The sequence below is a fragment of the Xiphophorus maculatus genome, chromosome 20 (assembly GCF_002775205.1).
Source record: "Xiphophorus maculatus strain JP 163 A chromosome 20, X_maculatus-5.0-male, whole genome shotgun sequence".
Lineage (NCBI taxonomy): Eukaryota > Metazoa > Chordata > Actinopteri > Cyprinodontiformes > Poeciliidae > Xiphophorus > Xiphophorus maculatus.
The window spans coordinates 19,539,127-19,553,107 of NC_036462.1; the positions used below are offsets into that span (position 1 = coordinate 19,539,127).

The 13,981-nt window shown below is 39.8% G+C and overlaps 1 protein-coding gene across 2 annotated transcripts; it reads right to left on the bottom strand.

Moving 5' to 3' along the window:
* Positions 1-1,240: 1,240 nt before the first annotated feature.
* Positions 1,241-13,642, bottom strand: usp4 (ubiquitin specific peptidase 4). 2 transcript variants are annotated; one of them, XM_023325328.1, is made up of 22 exons: positions 13,468-13,642; positions 12,331-12,458; positions 12,100-12,230; positions 11,888-12,014; positions 11,648-11,793; positions 10,271-10,332; positions 9,996-10,142; positions 8,664-8,781; positions 8,370-8,543; positions 8,115-8,273; positions 7,683-7,907; positions 6,324-6,407; positions 6,149-6,243; positions 5,881-6,063; positions 5,518-5,744; positions 5,203-5,400; positions 5,042-5,112; positions 4,612-4,727; positions 4,371-4,520; positions 2,989-3,092; positions 2,626-2,714; positions 1,241-2,470 (listed from the first exon to the last, which is right to left on the bottom strand). In XM_023325328.1, exons 1-22 carry the CDS (start codon positions 13,617-13,619, stop codon positions 2,348-2,350), a joined length of 3,009 nt encoding a protein of 1,002 aa, XP_023181096.1. In that variant the 5' UTR covers positions 13,620-13,642; the 3' UTR covers positions 1,241-2,347. The 2 variants fall into 2 exon arrangements, with proteins under 2 accessions (XP_023181096.1, XP_023181097.1); XM_023325329.1 differs by lacking the exon at positions 1,241-2,470 and having other exon boundaries at positions 2,965-3,092.
* Positions 13,643-13,981: the final 339 nt, after the last annotated feature.

Genomic DNA, 13,981 nt, shown 5'->3' on the forward strand with positions numbered 1-13,981 from the left:
AGTGGATATTTAAGTTCAGGATCCTAGTGAAAATTTTAAGTTTTACAACTTGAGGTCTTTGGGGTTATGTATCAAACCACATTTGCACATTCAGAAAAAAACAGTTTAAGCTCAAGTCAAATGACATGAAAAGCATTTTATTTTTTGAGTCTTGCCACAGGTTCTCAGTTGGATTTCGTTCTGGACTTGTCCCGTGTGTCTCTGCAGCTTCTCCAGTTACTACGGGTGATTTAGCTGCATATCTGATTAATGCTCGCCTTCCAGGTACCATCTGCTGAGGTGTGTGGCCACACCTTGGCAGCTTTGCAGACGTGACACAATCTCCAACCTACTCAGTGAAAAGTTAAAAGCTCACAGTACACAGTTCAGTTAAGGGACACTTGGGGAAAAAATGGTTGCAATAGATTTTTTTTTTTGCGATGTCAGATTAAGAAGGGGACTGATTACATATGCACATCACACTTTTCAGATTTTACTTGAAAACCCTTTTCACTTTTACTTTGCCCAAAAGAAATTGCTAGTATACTATATGAAATCTAACATACACTAAATTTTACTGTAATATATATACAGTATATATATATATATAGTTAATAATATACCAACTTACCAAACATCAATTTATAGCACTTCGCCACTGGTTTGCTTACGCATGTAATTATTCCAAACACAAAAAAAAACCCTTGAGGCTTCCAGTCTTTATTGTTCTCAGGTTTCAAATATTCTAATTTAAAAACAACCTGGATAAATATGCAGACAAGAATTTATACACCTACTTAAAATGTTTCCTTTTTTTCCTACATCTCTTGGGTTGTCAGAATCGTCTTCTCAACAAAGACGACGTTTACAGATGGAAAGCTTTTCCTAGTCGAAGGCATAACTTATCCAGGCAGGCACTAATCGCTGAATGATGTAACTAAGTCAGAACCAACCAGCAGACAGACACATGCTTTATGCAACAGGAATGCAGGACTTCTTTCAAAAACACTGTAAACACAATAAGTACTAAAGCACTGTTTACATGTTGCTCATAGAATAGTATCATCTATCCTTTTTGTTGTTGATCATGTTTATCACACTTTATACTTTGCATTCTACTGGATCATTTTGTGTCAATAAACACTAAGTTAGTTAGACCCATTCCATAAAACTAGCTGAGTAGCATTTTGGGGTCTAAATTGCCAAGTTTTGCATCCCATGCACAGATTTCCATAAGTTTAAGTTCCATGAATAAAACCACCACTTTTATACCAGTTTATTTCTTTCACTCGGTGTGCTTTGAAACATCAAAAAACAGGCATTTCAGTACAGAGCTGCATGAATGTATGTGTCTAATGATGACCTATTGCAAGGTAAGCTGGTCAGACCCAGCCGCAATCAAATGACCCTTTAAAGGACTAAGTGATTTAAGAAAGTGCACGGCGGACCATGAACCTTAACGCTACGGTTACGCCACACCTTTCTGACTAAACACACCAGAAGCAGGTAGATTATGTACTTGTGAAGATTTCAAAGTGCCTCCTTTTTGTCAGGTTTGCAGGAATAAAAAGGCCGCTTATTTCACTTCATTATAAAAAAGAAAACTTGTAGGAGGGTGGGAATCTTCTCGTAACGGGCCCAAGAGACAGCAAAGTTCAAGCTGTGCTTTATTAAAAAAAAAAACCCCACAAAAATAAAAACAAAAGCAAGGCCGACTAGCTTCCACTTGTCAAGTCCAATGTCAAACATCTTGATGCATCACAGAGCTGCAGCAGCTAGGCTGCAGCAGCAGTGGCTCTATGAATCCACAGCAAATATTTTCATTAAGGTGGCATGTATTATTCTGTGTGCACATCACACTTTAAACTTGCATTTACATCAACACAGCGATAATTTTAACAATAAATGTAGGCACAAAGCCAGTACCCTGCTAACTTCTGCGTCGTCTCTTCATAAATACCTAGAATCACTTTGGTTGAAACAATATCAGCATTTGGCTTTTATTCATTTTGTTTTTTTGTCATTTAAATATTTCTGAATGTTTTTGTGGGCGACAGAAGAATTTGCGGGCACTTCTAACATTCTGCTCATCCAGCGAGAGCTTCTGTATTTATCTGTGTTCCTCTGAAGTCCCAGACTAGTACGCTACGATCACCTGCTTCGGGGGAGGAAGTCTCTCGGTTCACTCTTCTGACACGGCCGTTTTGTTGAAGACGAAAAACAGACGAGACGGAAATCAAATAAACTCGAAAGAAGAAGGGTTAGCAAGTCTGTGGAGTCCTCTACCACTAAAGAAGCACTGTGTGCGCATATCCGAGTCTCTACTCGCCATGTGTGTTTTCAGTGTGTGTTTGTTAGTCGGGGCTCCTCAGTTTGTGTCCATGTGGTCGTCGCCTGACTCGGTGGCTCCTCCCAGCGAGGCCGGTGGGTCGGGTTTGGAGGGGCTGTCCTCGTCTCTGCGCTGATAGAAGAGCACGTAGGCTGCTTTAGTCTGCAACGAGACGACGGGTTAGGGTCACTACGGCAACGACGGGGTTAGGGTTACACTACGACAACAAGGACACCGGACACTGCAGGCGGAGAGCCAGCGAGGCAGAGGAGCCATTCTTATTGTAAATGAAATAATAATTAAACTGTTAAACTCACCACAATCTGATCTTCAGAGGCAGACGAGACGCTGCTGTCATCAAAGTAATACCACTTCCCATCCATCTTATTCTTGCCATAAGCCGTATCTGTGTCAAGAGGACGGAAAGTGTTAACAAATCACTATTCAGGCCTTTTACTAAACCAAAAAATATCTAATCAAAGCAGTCTGAGGGATGCAGTACAGATGAATTTACACTGACAGCTGTGCATAAAGATATTTCACGGTCTAGCATTGTATTGCATCCAATGTGGATTTTGAATCACCTGCATCAGTAAGTACTGAAATATAGTACTTACAAAACAGAATTTAAAAAAAAAATTAATATCCGGACTTACATTAGGGGAAATAAGGTGACTTACAGTGACCGCCTCCCATTCCTCCATAGTGGTTTGAAACAGCAATGAGGTCGTAGACGTAAGGGCCCGCTTTTGGGTCACACACAAACTCCGACATGTTTAGATCCCTGACAAAAGAAAATGTGTGCTTCAATTTACACTAAGAAAAAAAAAAAAACTTCTGAAAATGGTTTCCAAACAGAAGTCAGCATGTGATATGTGGCTGTATGATTACATAACCCTGCAGCAACTTCTCCATTTTACACACACACACACACACACACACACACACACACACACACACACACACACACACACACACACACACACACACACACACACACTCACTCACTCACTGCAGTTAAAGCCAAAAAAAAAGGAAAAGTCCTGTCTTATGCAAGTTGTACAGTAATAAAATAAAATGGATAATAGAGAACTGAGGTTTTAGTGTTATGATTAAAGGTGTCGGAGACGAGAATCGAGTTCACTTCTGAATACGATCAGCATTTTCTCATTCACACATCAGATTAATATTTGTGATTTCCTGATTGCGCAATCCTGTACTGCTGGAGTTATAGTATGAGGATTCACAAACAGGAAACTTCAAACTTTTACTATTTGTTATGATACTTAAACAATACTGACCTTACAAAGAGGAATGTGAACGTTAAAATGCATAAAAACAGCACGACTGGTGACTACCACATACTTCAATGTATTTTAATAGAATTCATGTGACAGACTGACACAAGGCCTTTCATTGTGAGGTGGAAGAAAATGATACATACTTTCTAATATTTCTCAACTATACAAACCTGAAAGAGGTAACATTAGTTTTACACAAAAAGAAGGGAACGCTGATTTCCAGTCTCTTGAAGTGCCAAACTAAACACCCAAAACTACTGATGTAATTGTAGTAAAATATGGTTTTAAAAGTATCAACCAAGAAAAGCTGAATAAAAATGCATGCCATACTGTTTATATTTAATTTAGATAAAAAGAAAAACACTACATAAATTATTTTTGCTTTCACTTCACAATGATGCACTTTATTGTGTTGGTGTGTCACAAAGATCTGCGAAAAATAAAGAGAAGTTCGTAGTTTCAATTTGACAAAATGTGAAAAAGTTAAAAGGGAGTTAAACACTTTCGCAAGGCACTCAAAGGCTGACTAACTGACCATGTGGAAAAATAGAAGCTCTACCCTTCAATATAAAAAAATAATATAAGGTAAAACACAAGAGTATTTATAATGACACAACCTTAGACTGTGAGGGAAATCAGTGATCATGTCCAAGCTTCCAGTGTCTTGTGCTTTGGAGCGTTGGAGGAATTCACTGATCAGCTTAACTATTTTAAATGATAACATTTCATTTCTGTTGCAGAAGTTTTTTTGACCGTCATACCTGATGGGAAAGTCCACCAGTGTGTCGAGCTTGTCCCTCCAGCATCGGTTGTAGGAGAAACGCTTCAGGTGAACAACCAGAATGCGAGGCAGCGACCATAAGTCAAACTTTTTTGTTGCCTGTTGATGTTTTTTACATGTTGGACAATACCTGCATATAAAAAAAATGGATTTAGATAATAGAATACCATGGTACAGGTCTGACTTTCAGTGCGTTACCTATAAGGAAAAAAAAACATTACCAAGGGTCATGTTCTCCTAGAGTCTCCATTGTAGTAAAAAGCTCGATGCATTCCTTCAGAGCCACGGTTGTTTTCTTTTTTTGAGGCTGCAGCATGCTGTCGTGCTTCTCATACACCTGCAACAAACATTTGAATACATGCAAATGAGTGTCTGCATGAGACGCTGAAGAGTATATCTGGAGGGGTCTCAAACTCCAGTCCTCGAGGGCCACTGTCCTACAGTTTTTAGATGTGCCACAGGTACAAAACGCTGGAATGAAATGGCTTAATTACCTCCTCCTTGTGTAGATCAGTTCTCCCAGCCTTGCTAATGACCTAATTATTCTATTCAGGTGTGGTGCAGCAGAGGCACATCTAAAAGTTGCAGGACTGCGGCCCTCAAGGACTGGAGTTTGAGACCCCTGATCTAAGGTGAAATTAGTCCCCTGACCTCCGCTTCCTGCTCATCATAAAACTGTTTCTTTGATTCTGTGTCCCAGTCGATCGCCACAGTGGAATGTGCTGCAGACAAAACGTGGGACATGCTGAGCCGGCACAGAGCAGTTCTAAAATTAATGAACAATTTTTAGATGTAAAAATATCAATGCTAACGGTTAAGTTTGAGGACATTTCCATCGCAAGGCAGCGGGCTGATGTTGACGGTTCCATAAGAGTTGACTATGCTGAAGGTGAAGAGCTTAGCTGCGTTTCCTTTAGAGCCGTTCTCCAAGTCTGAGCTCTCCTCCTCTTCTTCAGACGGCCCGTTCTCTGGCTCAGGACTCACCTGGTGATCCATGGCCTCCTCTTCACCTAAACAATAAAAACATAACCTTCATTTATTATGAAAATCCTTTGTCTTTTCCTGTCCACCCTCTTACAACTACACTTCCCTCAGCAGGACAACAGTAGCTTATATCTGCTACTTACCATCATACAGCCCATTAGCTTCATTGCAGGTTCCTGAGTGGTTGCTACCATTACTGGAGCTGGCGCTGCAGGAGGCCCCGTCCGACTGGGGGCTGCCGCAGCCCCCCAGGCTGGCGTTGAGGGTAGACGATGTGGAACATTCAGGAGTCTGACTGGAGCTGGACAAAGTGGCGGAGGCTGAAGCTCTGCTTTCACTATTTGGACTGTGCTGTTGCTTGACGTAGCGTCTGCAGCAGAGAACAGGGAATGATAGCAATACTTAAGACAACAAAACCTTAACTTTTGAATAAATACATTAAGAAATTTTGAGATGTCTCTGGAACTGTGACCTGTATCACTTGAATTTTTATATACATTTCCTACCCGATCCTTTCCAGGATCTTGTCGTAAAGAACGTCAGCTAACAGGTTGTGTCTGGGCACGGAGATGAGTAAAGGTTGGCCGAACAACAAGGTGCTAGAGGAGCTCCCCACGTGCTTGGAGTGGCGCTCCCTGAAATACACAGGCAGGTTCATCCTTTCGCTGTCCTCCTCCTGGACCTCATATCTGCAAAGATGAGACACATTGGATTATAGATCAGATGTAAGAATCTACAAATCTCTGAGGTCCCCTTCCATTAATCAAGACTTACACAAAAATGTCATCTTTTTCCATAATTTGGTTGAGGGCATCATCTCGTCTGTAAATTTTGTGAAATCTGTGATTGTAAACGTCGGCTACCACCATCTACAAGGACAGGAGGGTTGTGGGTTGAAAGTAGCAGCCAAAAACACATTTGAGGAAATAAAGATTTTGAGAAATCTGACCTTCTCAGAAGGAATCCCGCAGAGCCTAGACAAGGCGCTGCAAAGGTCCGTCACTGCTCCCAGTTTGGGGACCACCACTCTGAACTGCAGAACAAGGAAAACAGAACAGAGTAAAATATTTCTATAAACATATTAACATGACTATAGCACCTTGTAAAAGTGTCCAAACACCTGTAGCATTTTGCTAAATTACAACCACAAACTTCACTGTATTATATTGGGGTTTTATGCGGTTAATGTGGGGTGTGAGGTGATGGATGCATGGTTTCCAAACTAGTATTTATTAAGAATATGTCTTTTGGAATATATCTTTTTCTACCTCAGGCTAAGCCAGGTTGAACGTGGAGGAAATGAACATCAATCTTTATACCTTTCCACAGATTCTGCACTGGAGGTCTGATCAAATCAAATATCCTTTGAGTTTAATCGCTCCTCTGGAGCTCTGGCTTTATGATCGGGGTTGTTGTTCTGCTGGAAGCTAAACCTCCACTCTAGCCTCAAGTCTTTTGCAGCTTTTCTTCCATGACTGCCCTGCATTTTATACCTTTATTTACTTTTACAAAGCAGAACAAGCCAAGATAACAGGTACACAAATCAAAAATATTCCTCTTACACTGCTTTTTTTCAGCCCTTATAATTAATATTGGACGTGAGTGTTTTTACTTTAGGAACTAACATTAAATTATTCCTTCAATGAGGACAATGCAAGAAAACACTATTTTGTCCAAATCTGTTGGGAGACATGGGTAAAAACAAAAAAACACCAAAAACTTCCTGGTATTCTCTGATAAACCTTAGAAGCCTCACAGAATAACTACATTTATACTGAGATTAAATGAGACACAGGTGGACTCCATTTACTGATTATGACCCTTCTGAAGGCAATTGTTGGCGTCAGATTTTATTCAAGGCCGTCAAAATAAAAGAGGTTGGCTAAACAATGGGGAATTATTGTATTATTTATTAGGATTATAAGGAAAAATAGTTCTAACAATAATTCTGATTTGCAAGACTGTAAACCCCAAAATCTTAACTGGCCTGCCATCAAAATATGATTTAATGCCATTATTCCATACAACTTCACTGCACAATTAATAAAGACTGTACTGAATTTTTAAAGACTTTTGTAACCCCATTTGTTGTTACAGTAAATGCCACCGATTACAGTAAAAATTTTGGTCTACATATTATTGGTCTATCACATACAGCCTACGTACACTGAAGCTTGTGGATGTAAGACGAGCAAATATACATGACCCCTGACAACAAAAACAGGTGTTAAAGATGAGACGCAAAGAACGAGTCAAAGGTGCTCAGCAGTTCAGACTCTGAGCAGACTGAAGCCCAACTTTTCCATACCTGAGTGGGTTTGGACTGGGGGTCCGACTGAACTAAAAACACCTCCATGGTCCGGTCCTTTTTCATAGGGAGAGGCAGCGTGAGGTAGCAGAAAGGGTCGAAGGTCACAGACACTTTGGAACACTCTGGACACACTAATGTGGACTTAAAGAGGCCGTGGAAAATGTCGACGATGACAGAGTCGTTGCGCAAACGGTGGTTTGTCCAGGCTTCCTTGGCAACAATCTGTAATCAAACAATAATGAGCGCTTTTATTGTGTGCCAATTAACTGCAATTCAACATAGTAACAGCAAAAGAAAAAAAATGCAATAACCGCTGTAAAAGAAAGTCAACTTTTTTTTTTTAAATACTGAGGAAGTTTTTTCAGCTGCTCTACCACAAACAGACACATTTTAGTTTGTAGTACTAAACACTGCTTTGATGCTGCGTACATCATCTGGACGACCCTCTGCGTCTCTCAGGGCCAGGTAAGGCTTTTTCTTGACACGGTTCAGATCTTCATGGAGTCCATCCAGCAGGAAGGCCAACAACTCCTGAGAGTCCTGCTGCTGGTAGCCGGAAAACTGTGGAGCGAAGCGGCCCACCTGGGTCTGGAAATCAAGATGCACACATGACTGCTTCTATCTGGCTTCTATATAACTTTTGATGAAAGTTAACCAGTGTGAGATTTGTCTGAAGTAGCTCACTTTGAAGGTACGCGGGGCCACGTAACTGCTGCGGCTCATCCACATCTGTTTCACCAGGTCTGCATAGGCCTCGGCAATCTCTCCCCTCATTCCCAGGGGATTCTCTCGGTTAATCTCCGCTTCATACTGGTCTGTGAGGAAGTACTCTGTGAGTGGAGACACATTGCTCAGGCACTGGAGGAAGAGGAACAAGAAAGAAGATTAAGGAAACATTTACTAAAAAAGAAAATCACATTCTTATTCGGTAAGCTGTAAATCTGTAAAGAATATTTTTATTGTTATGATTTCTTTTACCTGGAGAGCAGAGTTCATGAAGCATGTATTGCCCAGATTACTGAGACCGCACAGGCCAGGCTGCGATTGTGATTCTCTGTAGTTATAGGAGGAGCTATATGAATTATATCCCCCAAATCTGTGGAGAGTAGGGATTTGTTACTGCTGATGGACTAAAACATACAAGCAATTCTCAGATCACTTCTCAAACCCCGGCCTAAGAAGATATAGGATGTTGGTGTCATGTATGGAAGCGGAGAGAATTAAATTTTTCAAAAATATTCTAATTTACAGACAATATTTATTCTAGCCAATAGCGCTACAGTCAGCAAGCTAATTGATGGAAACCATGTTCAGTCTAAACCTTTTAACCATGCAATGCTGAGCGATGCTTGCTAGATTAGAACAGAACAGAATATATTTCCTTGATCCCAAAGGGGAAATTGCTTATTTGTTGACGAGCTATTCCATTCAAAGTGTCAAATGTTAGCAAATAGAAATATAACTATAGGCGATTTAAAATTTTATTTAAAGAAAAATAATGTACTATGAATTGGGAATTGCACCGGCTCCACCAGAAATACTTTGAAACACCATATTTGACATAATATTTGCACGGAAGGAGATCCAGTATTAAGAAGAATGGCAGTTATACTAACAAACGCATACAAACATCATGTAAAGTAAAAATCATATTAACAGAACATGTCATTTAAATATTTTTGTGCCCACATCTAACAGATCATCAAGATCACATTCTTGTCCTTCATTAGTGCATTGATACAGTCAGACAATCAAACTGACAAATAATAAAAATGCCTAAACTTGCCTGTGACAAGTATGCAAAAAAATAAATAAAATCTATAACAGGTTTGTTTTTCTAATTTAATTATGTCTTTAGGACATTTGCATGTCAAGCCAAATTTCTCCAGTTATCTACAAAGTTTTATATTTAAAAATATGTGTTTAAAGCATGCTCTGCAGGAAAGCAATAATACATTCCCCTTGGAAAGCAGCTAAGTGGATTATAAATAATACGGCTACTTTAAGAGTCAAGCCACCACTTGAGAAAACAAGAAGAAACACTTTTTAAAAAAAAGTCTTTTACTTAGTGTGTTAAAAATGCACAAACAACAGATGTTTTCTGACTTAACTGTGTGTTGTTTCTGGTGTTATATTTAATTACATTAAGTTTAATGTGTGCTTAATTAGTGCTTTTGGCTCTATGGAAATGCATTATAAGTCCCATGTATAGATATGGACAGTTTTGGCCAACACCTTGCTTATCTGAAGCAGATAAATAAATGTAAAAGTAGAAAGTAGCAGAGGAATCTATGAGAAATTGTGCCTTGCCTGTTGTTAGAGGACGTGCTGTTATTCAGAGCATATCCGGGGCTCCCGCTACTGTCACCATTGGTTACTGTTGGGGATACACTAGCTGATGAATTTGAGGAAAGTTTAGGGGAGGTAGTAAAATTCCTAGATGGAGTTGCACTGGACCTGGAGAGAGCAGAAGTGTGTTACAGAAAGTAAATTATAACCACTAAACGTAATATACAAGAAAAATAATAATCACCAGGGAGACAAAAAATTTCTTCACAATTTTAAATAAAAAGAGGTTTGCTTACTTGGGGTGTGAAGCTTGTCTGGGCCACGTGCCATCCTCATTCTTGCGTTCAATCACAAGCACCTGTGGGAAAACAACCCGAATAAAAACATGCTTGCTCCATATTTCCAATTTATGGCTATTACACCTCAGGTTAACAGTGAAATCAGTAAATATGTCAAGTGCTGCCAAGCCGTTATTAAGTGTAGGTGGGGTTATCAAATTATTTATAGTGCAGTTTTTCACAGACACATTCGCACGACTCCTTTATATCATTCCCAACACATAAAGACTATTTTTGCGGTGTTCAATATTTTTATGGACTCGCATTTTGAAAAGTAACCATGTTGTCCCATTGCAACTTGATGAAATGAAGCAATGGGGCCTGTGGGAATTTAAGGAGTTCATCACACCTAAAAACAGTTTTCCCTGCATAATGAAGGTACAGACTTGGATTATTTTGGAATTCATGGAAAACCTATTTTAGATTACAAGAGTACAGTTTATCGAAAATGTGTGGCTGTAATGGGAGTCAATGGGATCAAAGCATAAGTGAAGTTAAAGAGTGTACGTAAAATGCATGTGCCTTGTTCTACATATGTTGCAATCAAAAGGACAAAGAAATGTTCAATGTAAAGTGCAACGGAATCAACCTTAGAACTGACACCAAGATGCCTGAAGGGTTAAAAATCAGCAAAGCCGCAGACTGATTGCTTCCATAATACAAGCAGTAATGCAAAAGGATCCCCAGCCAAGCACAGAGTTCATATTCTGCACAGTAAGTTGACATTACGTTCAGTTAGTTAACATTTTTGCATTACAACTTAATTTTATATGCAATGCTCGTTTTTTCTAAGAAACTGATTTCAGAATCACATTTGATATAAACCAAATTCTTTGAAATGAACAGATACTTCACTTGATGTCCTGGTTCAGTCTGTGTGTAATTAATTCTCAATAAGCATGAGATTGATTTGAATATCTGAAATAAATGAAGTTTCACAGTTTTTCTAATTTATGGAGATGCACCTGTGTATTAGCTTTGTCTCATCTTGAGAGACACTTCTCTAGTCACCTCCAAGTTCAACATTTATACATTCTTCATAAAGGTGAAGAGACATTTGTAACATTTTACGAAACAATCACAACACAAAGCCACAGATAAATCTGTAAACTTATGATGCAGTTTAAACCACAATTCAACACCTATTCATTAAGAACAAGAACTATATAGTGTAGTAAATCACAAGGCTCTAACTGTAGAGCTGGCAGCTCTGCATTAGGCTATGTGATGTTCCTGATTTTAGGCAATGCCTCTGAATGAATTATGCAAGTTCATGGAGTGCAAATACATTCAGTGTGTTAGTATGTTCAATAGTCTATCTAGAGTGTAAACTACCTGTCCCTGGAAGAGACCGGCGTCCTGTACAGTGCTGTCTGGCTTGTTCAGCTGCTCATAAGTGTTGCTCATGTATTTGTTCCAGAGTCGAGTCTCCTTCTCTGAAGGGATATTGAACAACGTCCGCATCTCCTTCTCTATAGTGTCTGAGAACAAAAGGATTGCATTCTGTAAACTAGCACAGGCGCAGAAATGAAAGCTTCACCCTGGTTCACCCGGAAGTCCTGACGTCCTTCTTACCTATGGTATCAGCTTTACTGAAATGCCGTGTGATGACATTTTCCATGTTGTCATTCTCACATAGGCTGAGTTCAAGCAGATAAACTTCCACCTTACAGTGCTTCACAAACATGCCATGTTCAACCACCTAGAAGAGAAAAGCAACATTATAAAAAAGCCCAGACAATGGTTTGCCATAAATCAACATGACATGGACTGAAAAAGTAAAGTGCCTTTCTGACGATGGGTCTCTGGCCCTCAAGGCAGCTGTACCAGCTGACCAGCTTATTCCATGCCTCAGTGGGTACGAGGACGTAGTCCAACTCATCTATAAGGTGCTCTTTCAGGGCCTGAGTCTCCTGGTCTTTAGAACATGAATTAAAAGTATTATTTCAAAGGCGGGCACATATGAACCTTTTATTTCATGTTCGTTACTTTGAGAGAAAATAATTTGTGAGTTTTACCTGAGAACAGGCCAGAGTTGTCAATTGGTCCTGGATAGAGGCTACGTTCCCCAACATTGTACATATCCCAACTGTCATATCCCACATACTTTTTCCACTGTTTGAACCATCGACTGTCTATAAGATACCTAAGACAGACAAAATTGATTAAAAGTCAGAAGTTACCACAGAGCCAGTCAGAAAAGAGTCAGTTTTTCTTTTCCAAACTAAAAAAGGGAAAGAAATGACAAGGTGGATGTTAATTGGACACATTCCACAAAGCCTCATGCCTTTGCAGAACATTACGCAACAGCGAACTGTCTTGCCATTTGCAGATATAGTAACGGCAGGCTAGTTTCGACTTAATCTCATCTAAAGCATCTCCTGTAGTTAACAGGCTTTAATCGGTACAGTGTTGAGTGCTCATTCAGCAGTAGCCGCTTCTGTAACAGAAAACTATGGTTCTACGCTCTCTAATACAAACTAGGTTTTGACAAACTTTGAAAAGACATTCACATAAAATAAATAGTTTTAGAGGGAAATGTAAATACATGTACGAACACAGTAGCTGCGTAGGTAACAAGGTTTATGATGAGAACGTACGTTTCCTTATATAAGACAAAGTAAATAACTGCTACTCCGACTATTTCCCATTGAAATATTTATATGAAGCAGTTTGACCGGCTTTTGACTAGAGCTGCTTTAGTCATGACTGACTGTTTCTCAAGCTCTAGATCTGAGAAGCAGTCAGATCTAGAAATATGAATAAAAACTGTCTTGTCTTGTCAGAAAGCCGGTTTGACTGGAAGAAGAACCCATCAGATAAATACCGGGGCCTGCTCGCTATCCCTACAGTTAGCTTCATCCAACTTATAATGAAATATACGTTAAGATAATAGCTCCATACATAAGGTTGTTTGAGTGGACATCTGATCTATTATAAGTTATTGTTAGTGTTTGTGATCATCACATTCAGGTCTCTAAACAAAACGGTCGGAGTGGTTAGCTGCTAGCATGCTAATCTGTTTGTCATTAGCGCAACAGCTTTCAGTTTAGGCTTTCATTGCTGCTTGTTAGCTTTAGCATGCTAGCACTTCCTGTTTCATGCTAGCTAGCCCTGACTAAGACAAACAACGTTTGGATGTTGCCGGTCCTTACCATTCGTCGCCCTTTTTTAAAGTTGTTTTCAAAAGTGACCCAATACTCTGTTTTTGGTTTTCTATTGAAGGGGTAGGAATCTGTGCGGCTACCGGCTCTGTGTCAGAGTCTGCCGCGCTGCCCGACTCGGGTCCGCCTCCCTCAGCCATCATGCAGCCAGTGAACCGGTGTCGTGAACGCGCGGGGACTAAAGCACAGGAGCGAGCGTCTCGTTAAACGTTCTTCCTCTACGATGCATGGACGGAGGAGCAGCAGGGTCCCTAGTGGTATAAAGGTACATCTGTGCCAAAAGATCAAGCAACCTAGATTTAGTTGATTTATTTAGAAATAAAAACAAAGAAATAGAAATAAAAAGTAAAATGTGTTCCACTTTAAGTGGGAGCCCACTTAAAGGGGGAATGAAGATATTATGTATTTACCGGGGGGGGGGGGGGGGGGGTATAGTGTCATTTTATAGCACAATGAATCAAAACAACTTAAAAGAAATCTGACTTAGCGGTAAATTTGTATCAGA